Raw genomic sequence first — 21,597 nt, forward strand, 5'->3', positions numbered from 1 at the left:
CATCTCAGCTGCTCCCTACCATCGCTCCCGGGATCCCCGTCACCAGCAGTGGTGGTGCCCAACCTCACCACAACCCGTGGGTGGCGTCACGGACCAAATCCCCAAACCAAACGACCCCCCCTCCTTTCACTCACGGGTGAGGAGCGCCGCTCGAGTCCCCGGATCCGGTCCACCACTCGAGCCACCGAGCAGCAGCGCCGGACCCAAGCGTTAGCGAGCGCAGCGCCCCGCCGCCCGCGACAGAAGAACGTTGGGGCAGACATCTTACCCAGGTCCATTGATATCTTCCTGAGATTCAGGCAAATGTCGTAGACCAAGGTTGTATCTTTTTCTCAACCAGTATGTCTCCTGAGAGACCACTTAGAAGAAAAAACTTATTGTTTGTGTGATGCCCCGGACTAGCCAAGTAGTCACAAACACAACATCACACACACACCCTCCCCTGGATAGTCTACATCAGTCAAACTAAATCCTTGTTGCCTCCCTCCAGGGTCTGATGTCCACACCAAGGGGGGGGCGGAGCCAGGCGGTTGGCCCCACCCACCGAGGAGTTCACAGGCCTGGAGGCGGGAAAAAGCACACAGTTTAGTTCAGTTTGGAGTTCTGTGGAGTGAGGAGTTAGAAGTGGAGTGGAGGAACTGCTAGTGTCTGGGTAGGAGGCCAGGCACTGTCAGCAAGGTCGGCAGACGGTGGTGGCCGTCTGCAGGACGTGGTGCAAGTCAGCGTAACCGTAGGACCGGGGACGGGCGGTGGCCCGCCGGTACCGAGCCGGGGAGCAGATTTGTACCAAGCACAAAGGCAGGGCCATTGGACCCCGACCAGGCTAGGAGCCGCCGACAACGGTCAAATCCGAGAGTGACCGGAACCCCAGGGGTTCCCTAACACCCAAGACCCGACAGAAGGCAACAGTCCACACAGTGAGGATAAAAAGCCACCGCCATAGGCTAGAGATCCAAGGGCCAGCGCTTGCGGGCAAAACGGGCTCCTTCGGTACATACACGCCGGGGAGCGGACTACCGTTGGGAAACCATCGGAGTCAAGACATTCTACAAAGGTGCAGGGAAGACAGCCACCATCAACCTGTCCGGGGAGAGCAAAGACACTGTAGCCGGCTGCGGGACCCGTCCATCCAGCCGTTTGGTTTACCAGAGACTCTGTGAATCTGTGCCTGAGTGAGTACAACAGTGTCATCCGGCACCGCGCCGCACTGCCCCTGCAACCCTGTACCCCGGCCATCCAGCCTCCCCATTCCACCACCGAGCCCCGGGATCACCAACCCCTACCCACAGAGTCGGAACCAACATCCTAGCTGCTCCCTGCCATCGCTCCCGGGATCCCCGTCACCAGCAGCGGTGGTGCCCATTATCACCACGACCCGTGGGTGGCGTCACGAACTATCTTCCCAAACAAACCATCCCTTTTCCCTCGTGGGCGAGGAGCGCTGCTCGAGTCCCCGGGTCTGACCTACCACTCGAGCCACCGAGCAGCAGCAGAAGCCCCGGACCCGAGCGTAGCGAGCGCGGCCGCTCCGCCCGCGACATTTGCATTGTCAAGCTTCCAGTACTATCTGATTGATAGTGGATCAAAATTCCCATTCTGTCCCACTTACTGAGTAATATTGCTCCTCAGCAAGCTCAGATGTTCTTCAAGGAGATCTTCCACCTATATAGTCTCTCCACTTACATTGTCTCAGACCAGAGGTGGACATATCATTGGTGTAATCTGTACAGCCACACAGGGGCCTAGGAGGTCAGGAGGCCACTACCATCTCCAAAACATGTGGTATTGTGCATTATGATGAGCTCATGGACTTCAAAGGGCCCAAATATTCTTCTTGCACACGGGCCCTTTTCTGTCTGTGTCGACCAATGTCTCAAAACAGGGAGAGATGTCTTGTTCCAAGTTCTTGAGAGCTTTGTGTAAGGATTTGAGGATGGACCTGGACTTCTTCTCTGGATGTCATCCCCTTACTAACAATCAGATGAAGTAGATTTACCAGGTCCCTGAGTAATATATTTTTACGTACGTGAATAGAGTAACTCATCTGATCTGCTGCCTAGGACAGAACTTGTAGGCAGCAACCACATCTCTGAGACCTTTGATCAATTGTCAGTTGAGGCAGTCATTAAAGGCGGTGTTACACGCTACGATATATCGTGCGATGGCATGAGCGATTGCACCCGCCCCCGGCGTTTGTGCGCCACGGGCAATTCGTTTCTCATGGCGCACAATGTCGTTACCCCCGTCACACGTACTTACCTCCCTAACAACGTCGCTGTGGGCGGCGAACATCCTCTTCCTGAAGGGGGTGTGACGTTCGGCGTCACAGTGAAGTCACATGGCAGGCGTCCAATAAAGCGGAGGGGCGGAGATGAGCAGAACACCCCGCCCACCTCCTTCCGTTCTCATTGCCGGCAGGATGCAGGTAAGCTGTATTCATCATTCCCGGGGTGTCACACGTAGCGATGTGTGCTGCCTCAGGAACGACGAACAACCGGCGCGCAGAAGGAGGAACGACATTATGAAAATGAACGACGTGTCAACGAGCAACGATAAGGTGAGTATTTTGCTCATTAACAGTCGTTCCGAGGTGTCACACGCTACAACATCTCTAACGATGCCGGATGTGTGTCACAAATTACGAGACCCCGACGACATATCGTTAGATATATCGTAGCATGTGACGGGGCCTTTAGTCTGAGAAGTCCATCGACAATCTGTGTGTGATCTGTCCTGGCTCTAGTGCCAATCTACTTCTCTCTTCTCTTCCACGTCTATGTTTCTCTGCTCTCATGCTCTTTGTGTTGCTCATTTAGGCCAGTGTATACCTCGGTTGCTATCTGGCTGGGCCTCTTAGGGCCTTCTCAGGCAGGGACCTGACTGCTGACTTAGCTTTCCTGTTCCTATGTGCCATCTGCACACTCAGCACTACCACTGCCAACTCAGCTCTGGATCTGCTACTCCAAGGTGCTTACTGCTGACTCAACTCTGCTGTTCCTGGGTACTGGGTGTACACTTTTCTCTGTTACTCTAAGTTACCTTACTATCTGCTGAGCTCTGCTGTTACTGGGTGCATCTCACATATTTGGGTCTGCTACTCTAAAGGACTTGACTTCTAACTCAGCTCTGCTGTTCTTGTGTTCTGTCCTGATACTTATATCTGCTACTCCAAGGTGTCTTACTGATGAGTCAACTCTGCTGTTGCTGGGTACTGTCTGCACACTTTGTTCTGCTACTCTACGTTACCTGTCAGTTGAGCTCTGCTGTTCCTGGGTACTGCCTGCACTTTTTGCTTTGCTACTCTAAGTTATCTGACTTCCAGTTGAGCTCTGCTGTTCCTTGGTGCAGCTCACACATTTGGGTCTGCTACTCTGAAGCACTTGACTGCTAACTCAGACCTGCTGTTCCTGAGCGCTGTCAGTACATTCTTGGTAGTTACAAGGTACCAACTAACCTACTTGTTTCTAATGTTCCATGATGCTGTCCACATATCTTACTCTGCCATTCTAAAGGCTGCTTAACATGCGTCGATTTCATGTGCGATCGCATGAACGATCGCCCCCACCCCCATCGTTTGTGCGGCACGGGCAATTTGTTGCCCATGTCGCACAAAGTGAGTAACCCCCGTCACACGTACTTACCTCCCGAACGACCTCTCTGTGGGCGGCGAACATCCTCTTCCTGAAGGGGGAGGGACGTTCAGTGTCCCAGCGACGTCACACAGCGGCCGGCCAATAGAAGCGGAGGGGCGGAGATGAGCGGCCGTAACATCCCGCCCACCTCCTTCCTTCCGCATTGCCAGCAGGATGCAAGTAAGCTGCAGTTCATCGTTCCCGGGGTGTCACACGGAGCGATGTTTGCTGCTTCTGGAACAATGAACAACCGGATGTTCAATTTTTTGAAAATGAGCGACGTGTCAACCAGCAACGATAAGGTAAGTATTTTTGCTCGTTCACAGTCGCTCATTTGTGTTACACACTACGATTTGTCAAACGATGCCGGATGTGCGTCACTAACGACTTGACCCCGGCGACATCTCGTTAGATATATCGTAGCGTGTAAAGCGGCCTTAACGTTTATGTCTGTATCCTCTGCTCTGCTGATTATCATACTATCTGCCATTTCCAGCTCCACTGACCCTTGTCCCATCCAGCATATCCTGTTTTTTGGTTCACACTCTACCATGTGCCGTCCATCTTGTCCTTCTCCATTGAAGCAATGCCTTCTAATCCGTACTGCTCATTCAGACCACCTCACTAAGTTATAACATTCTGTTCTGCGTCTAGTCCTGCTGTTTTGGATGGATGTTCATAAGAATTTGGAGGCATCAAGTGCAGGTCTTAACATTGCTGTGTTGTAGTCTGTGAAATAAGACCAAACATCTCATGCTTGCTTGACTTTTCATTGGAACAATCAATTGAAGCATCTTGACATGATTGTATTCCATTTCAAGTTGATGCCTCTGATAATTCTCTTCTGCAGCTTTGGCATTCTGTGCCTAGTCGCCACAGATAACTACATGTGTATTGCCATCTGTATGACATCTATTGTACGCCTTAATGAGAATTTGGTTTTCTCTGTTACTCACAAGAAAACACACATTTGCATACACTCCCTTACTGGGGTTGTCACTTGAGAGAAAACTAACTTTTGAGTGATGAGCCCTAGAATGAGAAAGGGGAGGAGCTTAGTTGTGAGGTAAATTTGAGTTGGTGGCAGTTGTTGTCGTGTGAGGTGAAGTGAAGAGCGTACTGAGGAGAGGTCCTGTCCTGAGGTGATTTTCAAAAACCTCTGGGGAGGACAGCTACATTTGTCAGGGTATCCGTCCCTAAAGCCCGCTACACACGCTTCAATATATCTCACAATCCGTCGTTGGGGTCAAGTTGTAAGTGACGCACATCCGGCATCGTTTGTGAGGTATCTGCATGTGACATCTACTTGCGATCAGGATTGAACGCAAAACCGTTGATCGCAAACACATCGTATCATTCTCTAGAATTGAGCGTTTTGTTGCACGAACCTAGTCAATTGTAACGTGTGACATCCCTCATACGATTTTGGTGTCTGAGGCTATGTGCACAGGTGTGCGCTCTGCACCGCAGCTTAAAAAAGGTCTGCTTCAGAGCGCAGCTGAAAAGCTGCGTTCTGAAGCGCCTCACAATGTCTGTCATTCACTAATCTCTGTCAGTCCGTCACTATCTCTGTCCCTCACTCTCTGTCCATGTCAGTCTATCCCCCTCTCTCATATACTCACCGATCCCCGATCCCCGGCGCGGCGTTGCACGGCGTTCACACTGCTCCGGCGGCTTTTACTGTTTTGAAAAAGCCGGCCGCCCATTAAACAATCTCGTATTCCCTGCTTTACCCGCCCACCGGCGCCTATGATTGGTTACAGTGAGACACGCCCCCACACTGAGTGACAGGTGTCACACTGCACCCAATCACAGCAGCCGGTGGGCGTGTCTATACTGTGTAGTGAAATAAATAATTAAATAATTAAAAAAAACGGCATGCGGTCCCCCCCCAATTTTAATACCAGCCAGATAAAGCCATACGGCTGAAGGCTGGTATTCTCAGGATGGGGAGCTCCACGTTATGGGGAGCCCCCCAGCCTAACAATATCAGCCAACAGCCGCCCAGAATTGCAGCATACATTATATGCGACAGTTCTGGGACTGTACCCGGCTCTTCCCGATTTGCCCTGGTGCGTTGGCAAATCGGGGTAATAAGGAGTTATTGGCAGCCCATAGCTGCCAATAAGTCCTAGATTAATCATGTCAGGCGTCTATGAGACACCCTCCATGATTAATCTGTAAATTACAGTAAATAAACACACACCCGAAAAAATCCTTTATTAGAAATAAAAAACACAAACATATACCCTGGTTCACCACTTTAATCAGCCCCAAAAAGCCCTCCATGTCCGGCGTCATCCAGGATGTTCCAGCGTCGCTTCCAGCGCTGCTGCATGGAGGTGACCAGAGCTGCAGAAGACACCGCCGCTCCGGTCACCTCCACGCAGGTAATGAAGACAGCCGCGCGATCAGCTGCTGTCACTGAGGTTACCCGCTGTCACTGGATCCAGCGGTGGCCGCGGGTAACCTCAGTGACTGCTCAGCTGATTGCGCTACTCACCTCAGTTGTTGCGTGGAGGTGATAGGAGCGGCGGTGAGTATCGCGATCAGCTGAGCTGTCACTGAGGTTACCCGCGGCCACCGCTGCATCCAGTGACAGCGGGTAACCTCAGTGACAGCTCAGCTGATCGCGCGGCTGTCTTCATTACCTGCGTGGAGGTGACCGGAGCGGCTGTGTCTGCTGCAGCTCCGGTCACCTCCATGCAGCAGCGCTGGAAGCGACGCTGGAGCATCCTGGAGTACGCCGGACAAGGAGGGCTTTTTGGGGCTGATTAAAGTGGTGAACCAGGGTATATGTTTGTGTTTTTTATTTATAATAAAGGATTTTTTTGGGTGTGTGTGTTTATTTACTGTAATTTACAGATTAATCATGGAAGGTATCTCGGGGAGACGCCTGACATGATTAATCTAGGATTTAGTGGCAGCTATGGGCTGCCAATAACTCCTTATTACCCCGATTTGCCAACGCACCAGGGCAAATCGGGAAGAGCCGGGTACAGTCCCAGAACTGTCGCATATAATGTAGGCGGCAATTCTGGGCGGCTGTTGGCTGATATTGTTAGGCTGGGGGGCTCCCCATAACGTGGAGCTCCCCATCCTGAGAATACCAGCCTTCAGCCGTATGGCTTTATCTGGCTGGTTTTAAAATTGGGGGGAACCGCACGCCGTTTTTTTTTAATTATTTAATTATTTATTTCACTACACAGTATAGACACGCCCACCGGCTGCTGTGATTGGGTGCAGTGTGACACCTGTCACTCAGCGTGGGGGCGTGTCTCACTGTAACCAATCATAGGCGCCGGTGGGCGGGTAAAGCAGGGAATACGAAATTGTTTAATGAGCGGCCGGCTTTTTCAAAACAGTAAAAGCCGCCGGAGCAGTGTGAACGCCGTGCAGCGCCGGGGATTGGGGATCGGTGAGTATGAGAGAGGGCTGCTAACTTCAGTAATTTAGGAGATTAGCGGTCACCGGTGAGCCCTTCACAGGTGACCGTTAATCAGGGCGCGACACAGACAGAGCCGCAGCATGACAATGAAGTCGGGTGAAGTTCACCCGAGTTCATTCTGACAGTGCAGCTCTGTCTGTGTCTGCTGTCATCTGCCATTCACCTCTGCTACATGGCTGTCTGTGTCTGCTGTTAGCGGCCATGTAGCAGAGCTGAATGGCAGATGACATAGTAAAAACGCATCCCTACACATTACACACGCTTGGCAAGTCAATAAATAATAAAAAAAAAGGTTCCCAATGCATACGTCACAGAACACATGATCTAAAGGATCGCACACAAAATTGACCAATTTAACATAGACTACTAACGCTCGTGTGACAGAAAATGAACGACCAACGTGAAATCTCATAAGATCCCGTATGCAACCTGGGCGTGTCACATCGCAAATGCGATTGTACAACTAATTGCAACGTGTAAAGTGGGCTTAAGTCACTGGTGCCTTCAAGGTCGGTGACAAAACTGAGAGACTGCAGCCTTTTTACAAGAGGTAGTGAAATTTGCCTGGGAGCACAGTGGCACTTATGAGTCTGGAAACTTCTAGAAGAAGTGGAGAGTTTTCCTTCAGGATTCCAGTCACCTGCTCGCCAGAAAAGATTACAAATCTAGATTGTTCTTGTCTTGGAAATCCAAAGATACCAAGATACCTATACAGAGTACACTATCACCACACGGCAGAGAAGCCAAACTCTCATTGGGGCAGGGAAAACCACCATCATTGTGAAGGCTGTAAAGAATGTTCCGGACTGTTATGCAGAGATTTAGTAAAAAGTAAAAGTTCCCTGTCTTGTCTCTGGCTGATTTATTCTCTGCTGCACCATCCCTACCGCAACACATCCCCCAGGAACCAGCCCTAGTTGGGGGGGCAAGAGGACAACTCTCCGGCTCTGTGCATCACCACCTAACTCCTGCGTCCCACCAGCAGTGCCCGGCCACACCACAGCCGAACATCCCAACTGGCGTCACGAACCATTTATTTTTTTCTTTCTCCCCCTTTTATAGATTATTTTCACTCCCCATTACAAAAAGCCTGTCGCTCGCGCCCGGTAAGGCCACATCACTGCTCGGAGCCACCACCGTTACATCACAGGCCTCCGGGGCGGCACACACCCTCCGGTCATCAACAAATCTTTGATTAAGAGCAATAGACCTTCTGCATACAGTTGTGCCCAAAAGTATTGGCACCCTTGAAATTGTTCTAGAAAATGAAGTATTTCTTGCAAAAATACATTTTTGTCATACACAGGCTTATTTCCTTTGTGTGTTTTGGAACAACGCAAAAAAGAAAAGAAAAGGCAAATTGGAGAGAATTTCACACAAAATTCCAATTATGGCCCAGACAAAATTGTTGTCCCCTTCAACTTAATATTTGGTTGCACATGGAGTCAGGCTCTGCCGCTGTGACATCCTCCCAGAACAGCACTGGCCCGGTTCCGAGTACCCCACGGCCCTGATGGGACGTGTCACTTTCACCTGACAATCCTACCAAACAAGTCATACTTGTTCAGTCTTTTTTTATTTGTACTATCATAAGAGAGACCTTTAGAGTCTGAGCTGTAGCTCTTTGGTTTTCTGCAGTTTTTCTAAACATTGTACAGTCTGACCTTGGGGTATATTTGCTGACAAGTCCACTCCTGACACGGTTTTCAACTGTCTTGAATGTTTTCCATTGGTATATAATTTTTCTCACTGTAGACCAATGGACTCCAGATTGCTTCAAAGGTTACCAAACTTTCTAGATTGATGGGCAGTTACAATAATTTATCTAAGATCATTGCTAATTTCTCTCCTTTGTAACATTCTGTTAACACACTCCTGAATTATCCAGACCAGCGAACTGAAAAATCTTCTGCTTTTATAGAGGTGATCACGTGTGCTGATGAACAATAAATCAAGGGCTGTTACATACTCTCTGAATTCATATAGTAGTAATGGTGTACTTAATTTTTCTCACTGTACAACAATGGACTCCAGATTGTTTCGAAATTTACCAAACCTTCTGGATTTATTGGCAGTTAAAATAATTTCTCTAAGATCATTGCCAAATTTTTCTCCTCTGTGGCCTTCTGTTAACACACTCCTGAATGATCCAGACCAGCAAACTGTAAAATCTTCTGCTTTTATAAATGTAATAAAAAGTCTTGATGAACAATAAATAAAGGGCTGCTACTTAACCTCTTAATTCATATAGAAATTGTAAGAGTGTACTTCATTTTTTTCTCACTGTAGAACAATGGACTCCAGATTGTTTTGAAATTTACCAAAATTTATAGATTGATGGGCAGTTACAATCATTTCTTAAGATTATTGCAAATATTTCTCCTCTGTGGCCTTCTGTTAACACACTCTTGAATGATCCAGACCAGCAAACTTCAAAATCTTCTGCTTTTATAGAGGTGATCACATGTGCCGATGAACAATAAATCAAGGGCTGTTACATACTCTCTGAATTCATATAGTAGTAATGGTGTACTTAATTGTTCTCACTGTAAAACAATGGACTCCAAATTGTTTCGAAATTTACCAAACTTTCTGGATTTATTGGCAGTTAAAATAATTTCTCTAAGATCATTGCCAAATTTTTCTCCTCTGTGGCCTTCTGTTAACACACTCCTGAATGATCCAGACCAGCAAACTGCAAAATCTTCTGCTTTTATAAATGTAATAAAATGTGCTGATGAACAATAAATAAAGGGCTGCTACTTAACCTCTTAATTCATATAAAAATTGTAAGGGTGTACTCCATTTTTTCTCACTGTAGAACAATGGACTCCAAATTATTTTGAAATTTACCAAACTTTCTAGATTGATGGCAGTTACAATAATTTCTCTAAGATTGTTGCTAATTTCTCTCCTCCGTGGCATTCTGCTAACATAATCCTGAATTATTCAGACCAGCGAACTGCAAAATCTTCTGCTTTTATAGAGGTGATCACATGTGCCCATGAACAATAAATCAAGGGCTGCTACTTACCCTCTGAATTTAAATAGAAGTAGTAAGGGTGTACTTAATTTTTCTCACTGTAAAACAATGGACTCCAAATTGTTTCGAAATTTACCAAACTTTCTAGATTGATGGGCAGTTTCAATAATTTCTCTGAGATTATTGCAAATATTTCTCCTCCGGGCCTTCTGTTTAAACGCTCTTGAATGATCCAGACCAGTAAACTGCAAAATATTCTGCTTTTTGGGGTGATCACATGTTCTGATGAACAATAAATCAAGGGCTGCTACTTACCCCCTGAATTTAAATAGAAAAAGTAAGGGTGTACATAATTTTTCTCATTGTAAAACAATGGACTCCAAATTGTTTTGAAATTTACTAAACTTTCTAGATTGATGGGCAGTTAAAATAATGTCTCTAAGATCATTGCTAATTTCTCTCCTCTGTGGCCTTCTGTTAACACACTCCTGAATGATCCAGAGCAGCACATTGCAAAATCTTCTGCTTTTATAGAGGTGATCACATGTGCTGATGAACAATAAATCAAGGGCTGCTACTTACCCTGTTAATTCATATAGAAATAGTGAGGGTGTACTTCATTTTTTTCTCACTGTAGAACAATGGACTCCAAATTATTTTGAAATTTACCAAACTTTCTAGATTGATGGACCGTTACAATAATTTCTCTAAGATCATTGCTAATATTTCTCCTCAGTGGCCTTCTGTTAACAAACTCCTGAATGATTCAGACCAGCAAACTGCAAAATCTTCTGCTTTTATTGATGAACAATATATCAAGAGCTGTATTGTTGCTCAACTCATGTTGTATTTACCTCATTTTAAGATCTTCTAAGGACCAGATGTTGATTTTTGATGCCCCTTTATGTTAATCCATGGCTTTCAAAGAGCATAATGCCTGCTGACATCAGAAGTGCATACTGGGTTACTATAGTAGCCCGGTGTGGTGACTAGTATAAAGGGAGCGGACAATAAATAGGACAGGAAAGCAAAGCCCGGCGCTGGAGCTGGGACATGTATCACTAATCCTGTACGACGCCTTTAATGTCTTGAATTTTCACAATTGTAGTTCGCCAATAATCGCTTTTCTGAATTTATTTTTTTATTTTTAGGTCTATTTTAATGGATATTTCCGCTATAATGGCAGCAGCGCAGTGGCAGAGTGTAACGTGCAGGCTGTTGGTAATGATGTCTGCACTTATACAGATCCTGTTAGCGGTGACACGTGGCATTGTGCGAGACCCCAGAAGATGCCGTGCCATTCACTAATCTATCACTCGATGGGTGGATACAGAAAAGTGACAAACAAACTGGAGGACTCTCTACTTAGTGCGTGAGTGATGACTTCTTTTTTTTCAGTAGATAGGAAGGATGAAGGACATTTACATGATAGAAGGCTTCTCCATCATTATAGATGGGATTCTTCACAGTAAGAGCAGTGAGACTATGAATCTCTCTGCTACAAGTTGATTTTGAGATGATTGATTAATTGAATGAATGTAAACGGGGTCTGGAAACTTTATGATAATCATACTGCCATATTTGAAGCCGGTTAGGAATTTTTGGCAAATATTTGAGGCAACTGGCAAATGCCTCATTGGGGTCTTTCCTTATGATTGACTAGATGCATTATCATATGTGTATACCACCCTACACCTCCTTCCTCATCTCTCTATAACACCTTATTTGTGCTCTCCACAATGCTGCACCGCCCTACACCTCCTCCCTCATCTCTCTCTCTACCACCTTACTTGTGATCTCCACAGTGCTGCACCGCCCTATATCTCCTCCCTCATCTCTCTCTATCACTTAACTTGTTCTCTCCACAGTGCTGCACCGCCTTACACCTCCTCCCTCATCTCTTTCTACCACCTTACTCTTGATCTCCACAGTGCTGCACCGCCCTACATCTCCTCCTTCATCTCTCTATACCACTTAACTTGTTCTCTCCATAGTGCTGCACCGCCCTACACCTCCTCCCTCATCTTTCTCTACTACCTTTCATATGCTCTCCAAGGTGCTACACCAACCTAAACCTCCTGCCTCATCTCTCTTTACATTATTCATGATCTTTACAGTGCTGCACCGCCCAGAATCTCCTCCCTCATCTCTCTCTATACCACCTTACTCGTGCTCTCCACAGTGCTGCACCGCCCTACATCTCCTTCCTCATCTCTCTCTACCACCTTACTCGTGCTCTCCACAGTGCTGCACTGCCCTACACCTCCTCCCTCATCTCTCTCTATACCACCTTACTCGTGCTCTCCACAGTGCTGCACCGCCCTACACCTCCTCCCTCATCTCTCTCTATACCACCTTACTCGTGCTCTCCACAGTGCTGCACCACCCTACATCTCCTTCCTCATCTCTCTCTACCACCTTACTCGTGCTCTTCACAGTGCTGCACCACCCTACATCTCCTTCCTCATCTCTCTCTACCACCTTACTCGTGCTCTTCACAGTGCTGCACCACCCTTCATCTCCTCAGTCATCTCTCTCTACGACCTACCTTGTTCTCTCCACAGAGCTGCACCACCCTACATCTCCTCCCTCATCACTCTCTACGACCTTATTTGTTCTCTTCACAGTGCTGCAATGCCCTACATCTCCTCCCTCATCTCTCTCTACCTTCTTATTTGTGCTCTCCACAGTGCTGCACTGCCCTACATCTCCTCCCTGATCTTTCTCTACCACCTTACTTGTCCTCTCAACAGTGCTGCACCGCCCTGCATCTCCTCCCTCATCTCTGCCTAGCACCCAAACTGTCCTGTTCTCAGTCCTGCACCTCTCTTCATCTTCTTCCTCATTTCTGTCTTCCACCCTAGTCATGCTCTACTATCTGCAAATGATGTAGGACACCTCCATAATCTGAACCTCCCACTTTTCTTGTGCTGCACCAGTTCTCTGGAATGCTTTTTTTTAGTTTTTATCACTGGATGTGGTCTGGAAACCCCAACACATTTACTGGAATAGATCCGTTGTGATTCATATAGAAGGGATTGATTCATACTAAACAGCTGCCCTGCATTACTGATTGGTGACTCAGTATATAGAAGTATATAGACTCAGAGAGTCTCCTGAAATAATTTATGATTTTCCTTCTTCAGCTCCGTCACTGACAAGACTATATCTGGTTCAGTTCCTCCGATCATCGTCATGCCTGATGAGAGCTTCTCTGGTAAAGTTGGAGGCCACGATAAGTTTTGATCAAGTTTTACATACATAAGGAAGGTTAAATAAGTTTGCTCATTTCCTTAACAAAGCCAAGATCTATCTCTTTTATAAATCTATGCCAGTTCTCAGTAATTCAAATATTGATCCGGTCTGTCCACCTAATAATTCCTCCGGCACGCCTGATCAGCCACTCCTATCCTCCATATAGCAGGCATTCTCCTAATAGCCCTGAACTTGCATCCCTAAACTAAGTCAGACAGGTACAATGGAGATCAAAATTAGAGAACAACACACAATTGCCTAAATGTTCCGGCCATTGTGTCGTCCTATGTGATTATATCCTAACATGAGGAAACTCGCAGGCAGCAGATTGTCCAGATGAAGTCCAAAGGGACAGGGTCATAGCAAGTCATAGCAAGAGAAGTTGGTCTTTCCAAGTCTGTGATTTTGAGAATATTGCATCTTTACAACATCAGAAACGCTTTCAATTCCCCCAAGAAGGCTGGTCGTCCTCACAAGAGAGTACAGGATAATGAGGAGAATCTCCATGGGTAATCGTTTCACCAATGCAGCTGGAATTGCTCGCCAGATCGGCATTGAACAGGGTAAGGATCTGTCTCATCATATCGAGTCACGACGTTTAAGAGCATTTGGACTGAAAGCCCACTCTGCAGTGACCAAACCTCTCATTAAGCATCACAAGGCTAGACTCTAGCCTTTGGTGAGGAGCATGTTGTAGGGACAGAGGAGAAGTGTCCACAGTTCATTTTAGTGATGAAAGCAAATTTAGTTTATCTTTGTCTGATGGGAAACATTATGTTTGTTGACAAACTGGGGAAAGACTGAAGCCAATACAATGCCCCCTGTCACAGAGCAAAACAGGGAAAGCAGTTCCTGGAAACAGAAAACATTGAAACAATGAAATGGCCACAACACAGAGTCCTGACCTAAACCCAATAGAAAACCTCTGGAAAATTCTTGGTGATAAAGTTATGGCCAAGAAACCCACAACAGTCAAAGTAATGTGGAAGAGACAGGAAGAAGAGTGGACCAAAATCCCACCAGAGCAGTGTGAGAGACTAGTGATGTCCTGTGGCTGCAGATTTGCTGAAGTCATTCACAGCAACGGCCGGTGCACGTCCTACTGATTGTGACTGTTGTTACCGGCAGAACATTTACTGATCATCTCTCTCTGTGCTACATTCATTGCTGTTCTCTAATTATCATCATCACGTTTTGGGCAAAATAAAGGTTTTCGTTTATAAACTTTGGATCTTTTGTAAAACCTTGTTCTAGTGGCATGGTGCACCCCTTACACAAAACCGGGGCATGGTCATCAATGGAGATTACATTATGTCTGAAAAAAAGCAAAGTGATAGTACATTGTTCTCTAATTTTGATCTCCAGTGTATATTCTCCAGTTTGTAATCCCTCTTAGTGTTGTAAGCTGTATATTTATATCTATATGTAGATGCAATGTTTAGATTTTTATATTCAGATGTTGGCAGTCATGTTTTTTGTGTGTTTTGCTCTCTCTGATGATGGAGGCAGTGTACAAATACACGTAGGGTGAATAGAAAAGACATGGAAGCAGATTGGAAGAAACATGGAGACATTTTTGGCAATGAAGTTAAATTATTGACAGCACACTATCCATGCTGCCATTAGTATACTCCCTAAGAATCAGCAAGGCTTGTTAGGTATCATGAGAAAATATTATACATTAAGTAGCTGAAAACTCAGCACCATCCATTAAACCATGACGTGGCGTGTAATACTAACCAAGAAAACTGCCCCAAAAAATATGGCAGCGGTGTTAAGCTACTAAGTCCATTAAATATAAAGCAAAACTGTCATTGTGGATAAGATGTAGCATACAAACCCATAGAAACGTGTTCACACACGGAAGGGGCATCATCTGGTGCTTTCATGGCGTGTGAAGGGATAACTAGGAACAGGGGAGCTTAAATTGGCCCTGAGTTTAAGGGAACCCTGGCTGACCCGGATCCCAAAGATACGTCTGAAGGTGACTATGTTTGGACCGCTTTCCTTACCCTAGCTCCTGAACAACCCTGGACTTCTGGCCCACCTTCCTCCACCCAGGAGAGGCCGGGACAGGAGTTATTAATCCCACACAAATAAATAGATGGGGGAAAACCAAAACTCAAACACACAGCAATTACTCACAGAGGTATAGACAATATGTGATTAGGAGGAAACATATGGAAGGTAGGAAATAATCAGATAACAAGAGTATTTAAACAACACCCCAAACAGCACACAGAAGTTAACTAGCAACAGGATAACAAAGCACAAGGACCGGGATTGCATACAGCTATTGTCATCATGGGAGAGCATCCATCTAGTGAAGGTTTGTCTTTGTCGCTTTACAAGAAGTGTAGGTGTGTCTTTGTCTCTCTAAAGGAAGTAGAGGTGTGTCTGTGTCTCTTTACAGGACGTGAAGGTTTGTCTTTGTCCCTTTACAGGAAGTGGATGTTTGTCTTTGTCTCTCTAAATGAAGTGGAGGTGTGTCTTTGTCTCTTTACAGGAAGTGAAGGTGTGTCTTTGTCTCTTTACAGGAAGTGGAGGTGTGTCTTTGTCTCTTTACAGGAAGTGGATGATTGTCTTTGTCTCTCTAAATGAAGTGGAGGTGTGTCTTTGTCTCTTTACAGGAAGTGGATGTTTGTCTTTGTCTCTCTAAATGAAGTGGAGGTGTGTCTTTGTCTCTTTACAGGAAGTGGAGGTGTGTCTTTGTCTCTTTACAGGAAGTGCATGTGTGTCTTTGTTTCTCTAAAGGAAGTGGAGGTGTGTCTTTGTCTCTTTACAGGAAGTGGAGGTGTGTCTTTGTCTCTTTACAGGAAGTGCATGTGTGTCTTTGTTTCTCTAAAGGAAGTGGAGGTGTGTCTTTGTCTCTTTACAGGAAGTGGAGGTGTGTCTTTGTCTCTTTACAGGAAGTGCATGTGTGTCTTTGTTTCTCTAAAGGAAGTGGAGGTGTGTCTTTGTCTCTTTCCAGGAAGTGGAGGTGTGTGTTTGTCTCTTTCCAGGAAGTGCATGTGTGTCTTTGTTTCTCTAAAGGAAGTGGAGGTGTGTCTTTGTCTCTTTACAGGAAGTGGAGGTGTGTCTTTGTCTCTTTACAGGAAGTGCATGTGTGTCTTTGTTTCTCTAAAGGAAGTGGAGGTGTGTCTTTGTCTCTTTCCAGGAAGTGGAGGTGTGTGTTTGTCTCTTTCCAGGAAGTTGAGGTGTGTCTTTGTCTCTCTAAAGGAAGTGGAAGCGTGTCTTTGTCTCTTTAAAGGAAGTGGAGATGTGTCTTTGTCTCTTTACAGAAAATGGATGTGTGTATTTGACTCTCTAAAGGAATTGGAGGTGTGTCTTTTTCTCTTTACAGGAAGTGGAGGTGTGTCTTTGTCTCTTTACAGGAAGTGGAAGTGTCGCGGGCGGAGGAGGGGACGCTGCGCTCTCCCACTGCTCGGGTCCGGCCGCCGCTGCTCTGCGGCTGCTGCTGCTCGGTGGCTCGAGCGATGGGCCGGATCCCGGGGACTCGAGGGGCGCTCCTCGCCCGTGAGTGAAAAGGGGATTGATTTTTGGGGATTTATTGTCCGTGACGCCACCCACGGTTGTGGTGATTTTTGGTAACACCACCGCTGCTCTGTATGGGGATCCCGGGAGCGGTGACCGGGAGCAGCAGAGTTGTTAGTTCTCCCCTCCGTTGGTAGGGGTTGGTTGTCCCGGGGCCCAGTGATGGGGTGGAGGATGAGAGATGGCAAGCCAGATGCAGGGCCTGGTGAGGTGCAGGGTCGCGGGGGCAGCGCTGTGCCTCACGGCACAGTGGTACTCACTCAGCCTGAGACGGTGACACAGTTCTCGGTAAAACACACGGCTGGAAAGACGGTTCCCATGGACGGCTGCTGTTGCTTTTCCCCGGTAGTTAACGGTGACTGTCTCTTTCCCTGCACCTATGTTCAATGTTAGTAGCGATGGATTCCCACTGGTAACCCACTCCCCGACTTGGATATGGGCCGGAGGAGCCCCTCTTTGCCCGCAGGCGCTGGCCCTGAGAAACTGGTGCCTTGGCGGTGGCGGTGTCTCTCTCATACGGTTGGACGGTTGCCTTCAATCGGAACTTAGTTGTTTGGAGACCCGGAGGTCCCCTTCACTGACGGATTTGGCAAATTCACGGCAACTCCTAGCCTTGCCGGGATCCGAAAGGCCCCTGCCAATGGTGCTGGCTTCTCCTTGTGTACCGGTTCGGTACCGCCGGGCCACCACCCATCCGCGGTCCTTACGGTAACTCCAATAGGCCACTCCTGCAGATGGTCACTGCCGTCTGCTAACCTTGCTGTCTCTGTCCGGGGCACACACCCGGACCAACTTCAGGCTCTTAGCTGTCACTTTCCTCCCTCCACTTTCACCTCTCAAACTGCTCTCTTTCCTCTCCAAAACTGAACTGCCTGGTTTTCCCGCCTCCAGGACTGTGAACTCCTTGGTGGGTGGAGACCAACCGTCTGGCTCCACCCCCTGGTGTGGACATCAGCCCCTGGAGGAGGGCAACAAGGGTTTCTGGTCTAGCTTAGATGTGCCTAACCGGGGTGTAGGGTGTGGTGATGTCATTACCTGTGATCCCTGGCTTGTCCAGGGCATCACATTAGCGTGTCTTTGTCTCTTTACAGGAAGTTGAGGTGTGTCTTTGTCTCTCTAAAAGAAGTGATGTGTCTTTGTCTCTTTACAGAGAGTGGATGTGTGTTTTTGACTCTCTAAAGGAAGTGGATGTGTGTCTTTTATTATCTATAGTAAGTGGAGGTTTAACTTTCCCTCATTGGGCTAGTGGTAGGTTGCTCGCTTGGGGTGTGTGAGGTCCTGGGTTCAACTCTTGGACACAGCCAATGGTTTCTGTTGTGCTGCGGCCAATTATTTGTTCCAATGTGTTCATTGGAGGAAGAGCCCAATCAAGCGGAGGTTTTGTAACTTTCTTTTTACAGAAAGTAGAGGTGTGTCTTTGTTTTTCTACAGGAAGTGAAAGTGTATTTGTTTTTCTACAGGAAGTGAAAGTGTATTTGTTTATCAAAAGGAAGTGTAGGTGTGTCTTTGTTAATCTAAAGGAAGTAGAGGTGTGTCTTTGTCTCTACAGAAAGTAGAGGTGTGTCTTTGTCTCTACAGAAACTAGAGGTGTGTCTTTGGCTTTTTATAGGAAGTGGAAGTATGTCTTTGTTTATCTACAGTAAGTGGAGGTATGACCTTGTTTATCTATAAAGTGAAGGTGTATTTGTTTATCTAAAGGAAGTGGAGGCATGTCTTTGTCTCTGTACAGGAAGTGGATGTGTCTTTGTTTATTTATAGTTAGTGGAGGTTTGACTTTTCCTCGTTGGGCTATTGGTAGGCTTCTCACTTGGGGTGAGAGAGGTCCTGGGTTCAAATCTTGGAGACAGCCCATGGACTCTGTTGGGCTGCAGCCAATTGTTTGTTCCAACATGTTCATTAGAGGAAGAGCCCAAGTAAGCGGAGGTTTTGTAATTTTCTTTCAACAGAAAGTAGAGGTGTGTTTTTGTTTTTCTACAGGAAGTGAAAGTGTATCTGTTTATCTAAAGGAAGTGTAGGTGTGTCTTTGTTAATCTAAAGGAAGTAGAGGTGTGTCTTTGTCTCTGCACAGGAAATAGAGGTGTGTCTTTGTTATTTTACAGGAAGTGGAAGTATGTCTTTGTTTGTCTACAGGAAGTGGAGGTGTGTCCTTGTTTATCTAAAATAACTGAAGGTGTATTTATTTTTCTAAAGGTTGTGGAGGTGTGTCTTATTTTTACAGGAAGTGGAAGTATGTCTTTGTTTATCAACAGGAAGTAGAGGTGTGTCTTTGTTTATCTACAGGAAGTGACAATGTTTCTATACAGGAAGTGGAGGCGTGTCTTCGACTCTACAGGAAGTGATGATGTTTCTATACAGGAAGTGGCGGCAGGTTTTTATATCTCTAGAGGAATCGGAGACAGATCTTTTTCTCCCCTCTTCTTTTGTCATGTTTATCAAACTGTATACAGGCACAAGAGTGAGGCTGATTTCCTGCTCATGCATGGCAAACCTTTGCACTGTTACAGGTGGAATACATGCTTGGAAATGAGGGAAAGGTAGATTTAGCATCTATAGTTCTATCAGAATGCCAACTAATAGAAACTACGCACTCAAATGGCAAACTATAGAGCATGAAAATTACATTTACACCAGTTTCATACATTAGACTGGTATCTACAGCTGATGGGTAAAGCATCGATGGTTGGGTGTCCTGATGGTAACACGGTGTGTCCCTCATGTAACACTATATAGTGGAAATCCGTAGCCTGGTCAACTTCAGCCGGCAAAGATGTGGAAGTGACAGAAGTGCTGCTGACGTGGATCCAAATACAAACATGATAAAGACCCACAAGTGGATCCAGTTGCTCCTGCAGATGAGCATGGAGCATCTAACTAGCCATTTCACTCCGTGTTCCTTTTTTGTTATTTACCTGCTGTCTTTAGTTTCTCAGGTTAGTCAGAGAGTCAGTTAGAGGGCACTCTTAGCTTGATGCATTAGTAGTGGAGGTATCCTCGTATAAGACGGAAATGGTTGGATGAGTTTGATGGGTGCGTTGTCAGCAGTTCTGGTATGCATTAGTGCTCCTAGGGAAGCACCCCACCCCCCAGTGTCTTAAGGAGTGATTGTGAAGGCAGTAATTAGATAGAAACAATCAATTATCAAACAACTCCATTATTGATCACCATGTTCACCATGTGTGAGCCTACAAATCAAAAATTCCTTAGATGGTGAAAGCTAAATCACCATAAAGAAAATAGTGATATAGACAAGATGTGTAGATAAAATATCAATACTTATTAGAATTACATTAAAACCAAGTCAAGAACAGAAAATTACAACACGGATGTTCAAAAAAGCAGCAGAAAAAAATGAACAAGCAAGTAAGTCCAAGTATACCACTATAGGTAATCAATAGAGCTTGCACGGATGTGCATGCAGTGATGTAAGGATTATGGGGGCTGTACTCCTAGAGTAAAATGTGTCAGTGCAGGAACAGTTCCCCAAGCGGCCCAGTATATTGAAATGAAAACAAGTGCAATATCTATAGATCAATCCCAAAATATAATTAGATAGATACCTTAGTGGGTGGTCAGAAATAGTTGCCAGCCGCTGACCCCGACGCGCGTTTTGTCCGTAGAAACTTCCTCAGGGGGGCACGCGTTGGGGTAAGCGGCAGGCAGCTATGACCCATAGTGGTATACTTGGTCTTAATTGCTTGTTCATTTTTTCTGCTGCTATTTGGAATATCCCTGTTGTAATTTTATATTCTTGACTTGGTTTTAATGTAATTCCAATAAAAATTGATATTTTATCTACACTTCTTGTCTATGTCACTATTTTCTTTATGGTGATTTAGCTTTCACCATCTAAGGACTTTTTGATTTGTAAGTAATTAGGTGGACTGGGGTGACAATGGCTATTCTGTTCAGGCTGATGAGAGTAATTATGTAGATAATTAGATTTTTTCTCCTGTGGAGGCGTTATCCTTGAATAGTGGTTACCAGAAAACATCCAGCAGACTGCTCTATGAGACTATCCTACCACACTGTTTTGCTATATTTAAATCTACAAAACTATTACCTTTCTCGTTATGCCAATTGTCCATGTACTCGTAAAACCAAAGACACAAATTACGATTGCCACCAGCCTCTCCTTTATTCTTCTGCTGGGGGTGGCGTGCTTTCTTTTCAGTTTGTATACTATGCAGGTGACCATATTGACTTAAAACTTTGTAATTCTAGATGTCAATATTTTGCAATCCAATTTTATTATGCTTTTACATATGAATAAAGATGTGGCTGTAGTCTTTGAATCATTACCTGGAGGCATTGGCCCAAATTTCATGGTTGTCAATCTGCTGGCCGCCATTCAAGCAAGTATATTCATGCCCGTTGCACACTCTTATTTCATTCTTGCAATCAATAGTGTTTATTATTAAACAATACAGTTGAGTATAGACAATGAGCGACCTTTCAGTTACCTTAGGGTAACAGGTGTGCTGGCACTCTCGTGCCATAGCTGATGTGCTGTATGGTGAGGGTGCTGCGGGGATTATGGTTTAAATGACAGCACCATGTATCACGTGAGGGCCCGAGCTTGCGTAAAGAAGTACTGAATAGTAGACCTGACCGCACAAAAGATAAGGCGCCGTGTAAGAGGCGTGAGCACGTCTATGTGGCCACGGTAACCTGCGGTGGAATATATCACACACAAGCGCATGCGTAATGCATCCTAAGTATGGGGCAGAAGTTATGTTACTAGTGGG

At 45.9% G+C, this 21,597-nt stretch overlaps 1 protein-coding gene across 1 annotated transcript in view; it reads left to right on the forward strand.

The window, feature by feature from the left end:
• The window catches only part of LOC142302100 (NXPE family member 3-like), a 127,843-nt gene that overhangs the window by 82,674 nt on the left and 23,572 nt on the right, over positions 1-21,597 (forward strand). The window contains exons 3-4 of the mRNA XM_075343180.1: positions 11,215-11,435; positions 13,210-13,280. Of these exons, the coding sequence (XP_075199295.1) occupies positions 11,215-11,435; positions 13,210-13,280 (292 nt within the window). The remainder of the gene's footprint in view (positions 1-11,214; positions 11,436-13,209; positions 13,281-21,597) is intronic.

Source organism: Anomaloglossus baeobatrachus, chromosome 4 (genome assembly GCF_048569485.1).
Source record: "Anomaloglossus baeobatrachus isolate aAnoBae1 chromosome 4, aAnoBae1.hap1, whole genome shotgun sequence".
In the NCBI taxonomy this organism is placed as follows: Eukaryota; Metazoa; Chordata; class Amphibia; order Anura; family Aromobatidae; genus Anomaloglossus; species Anomaloglossus baeobatrachus.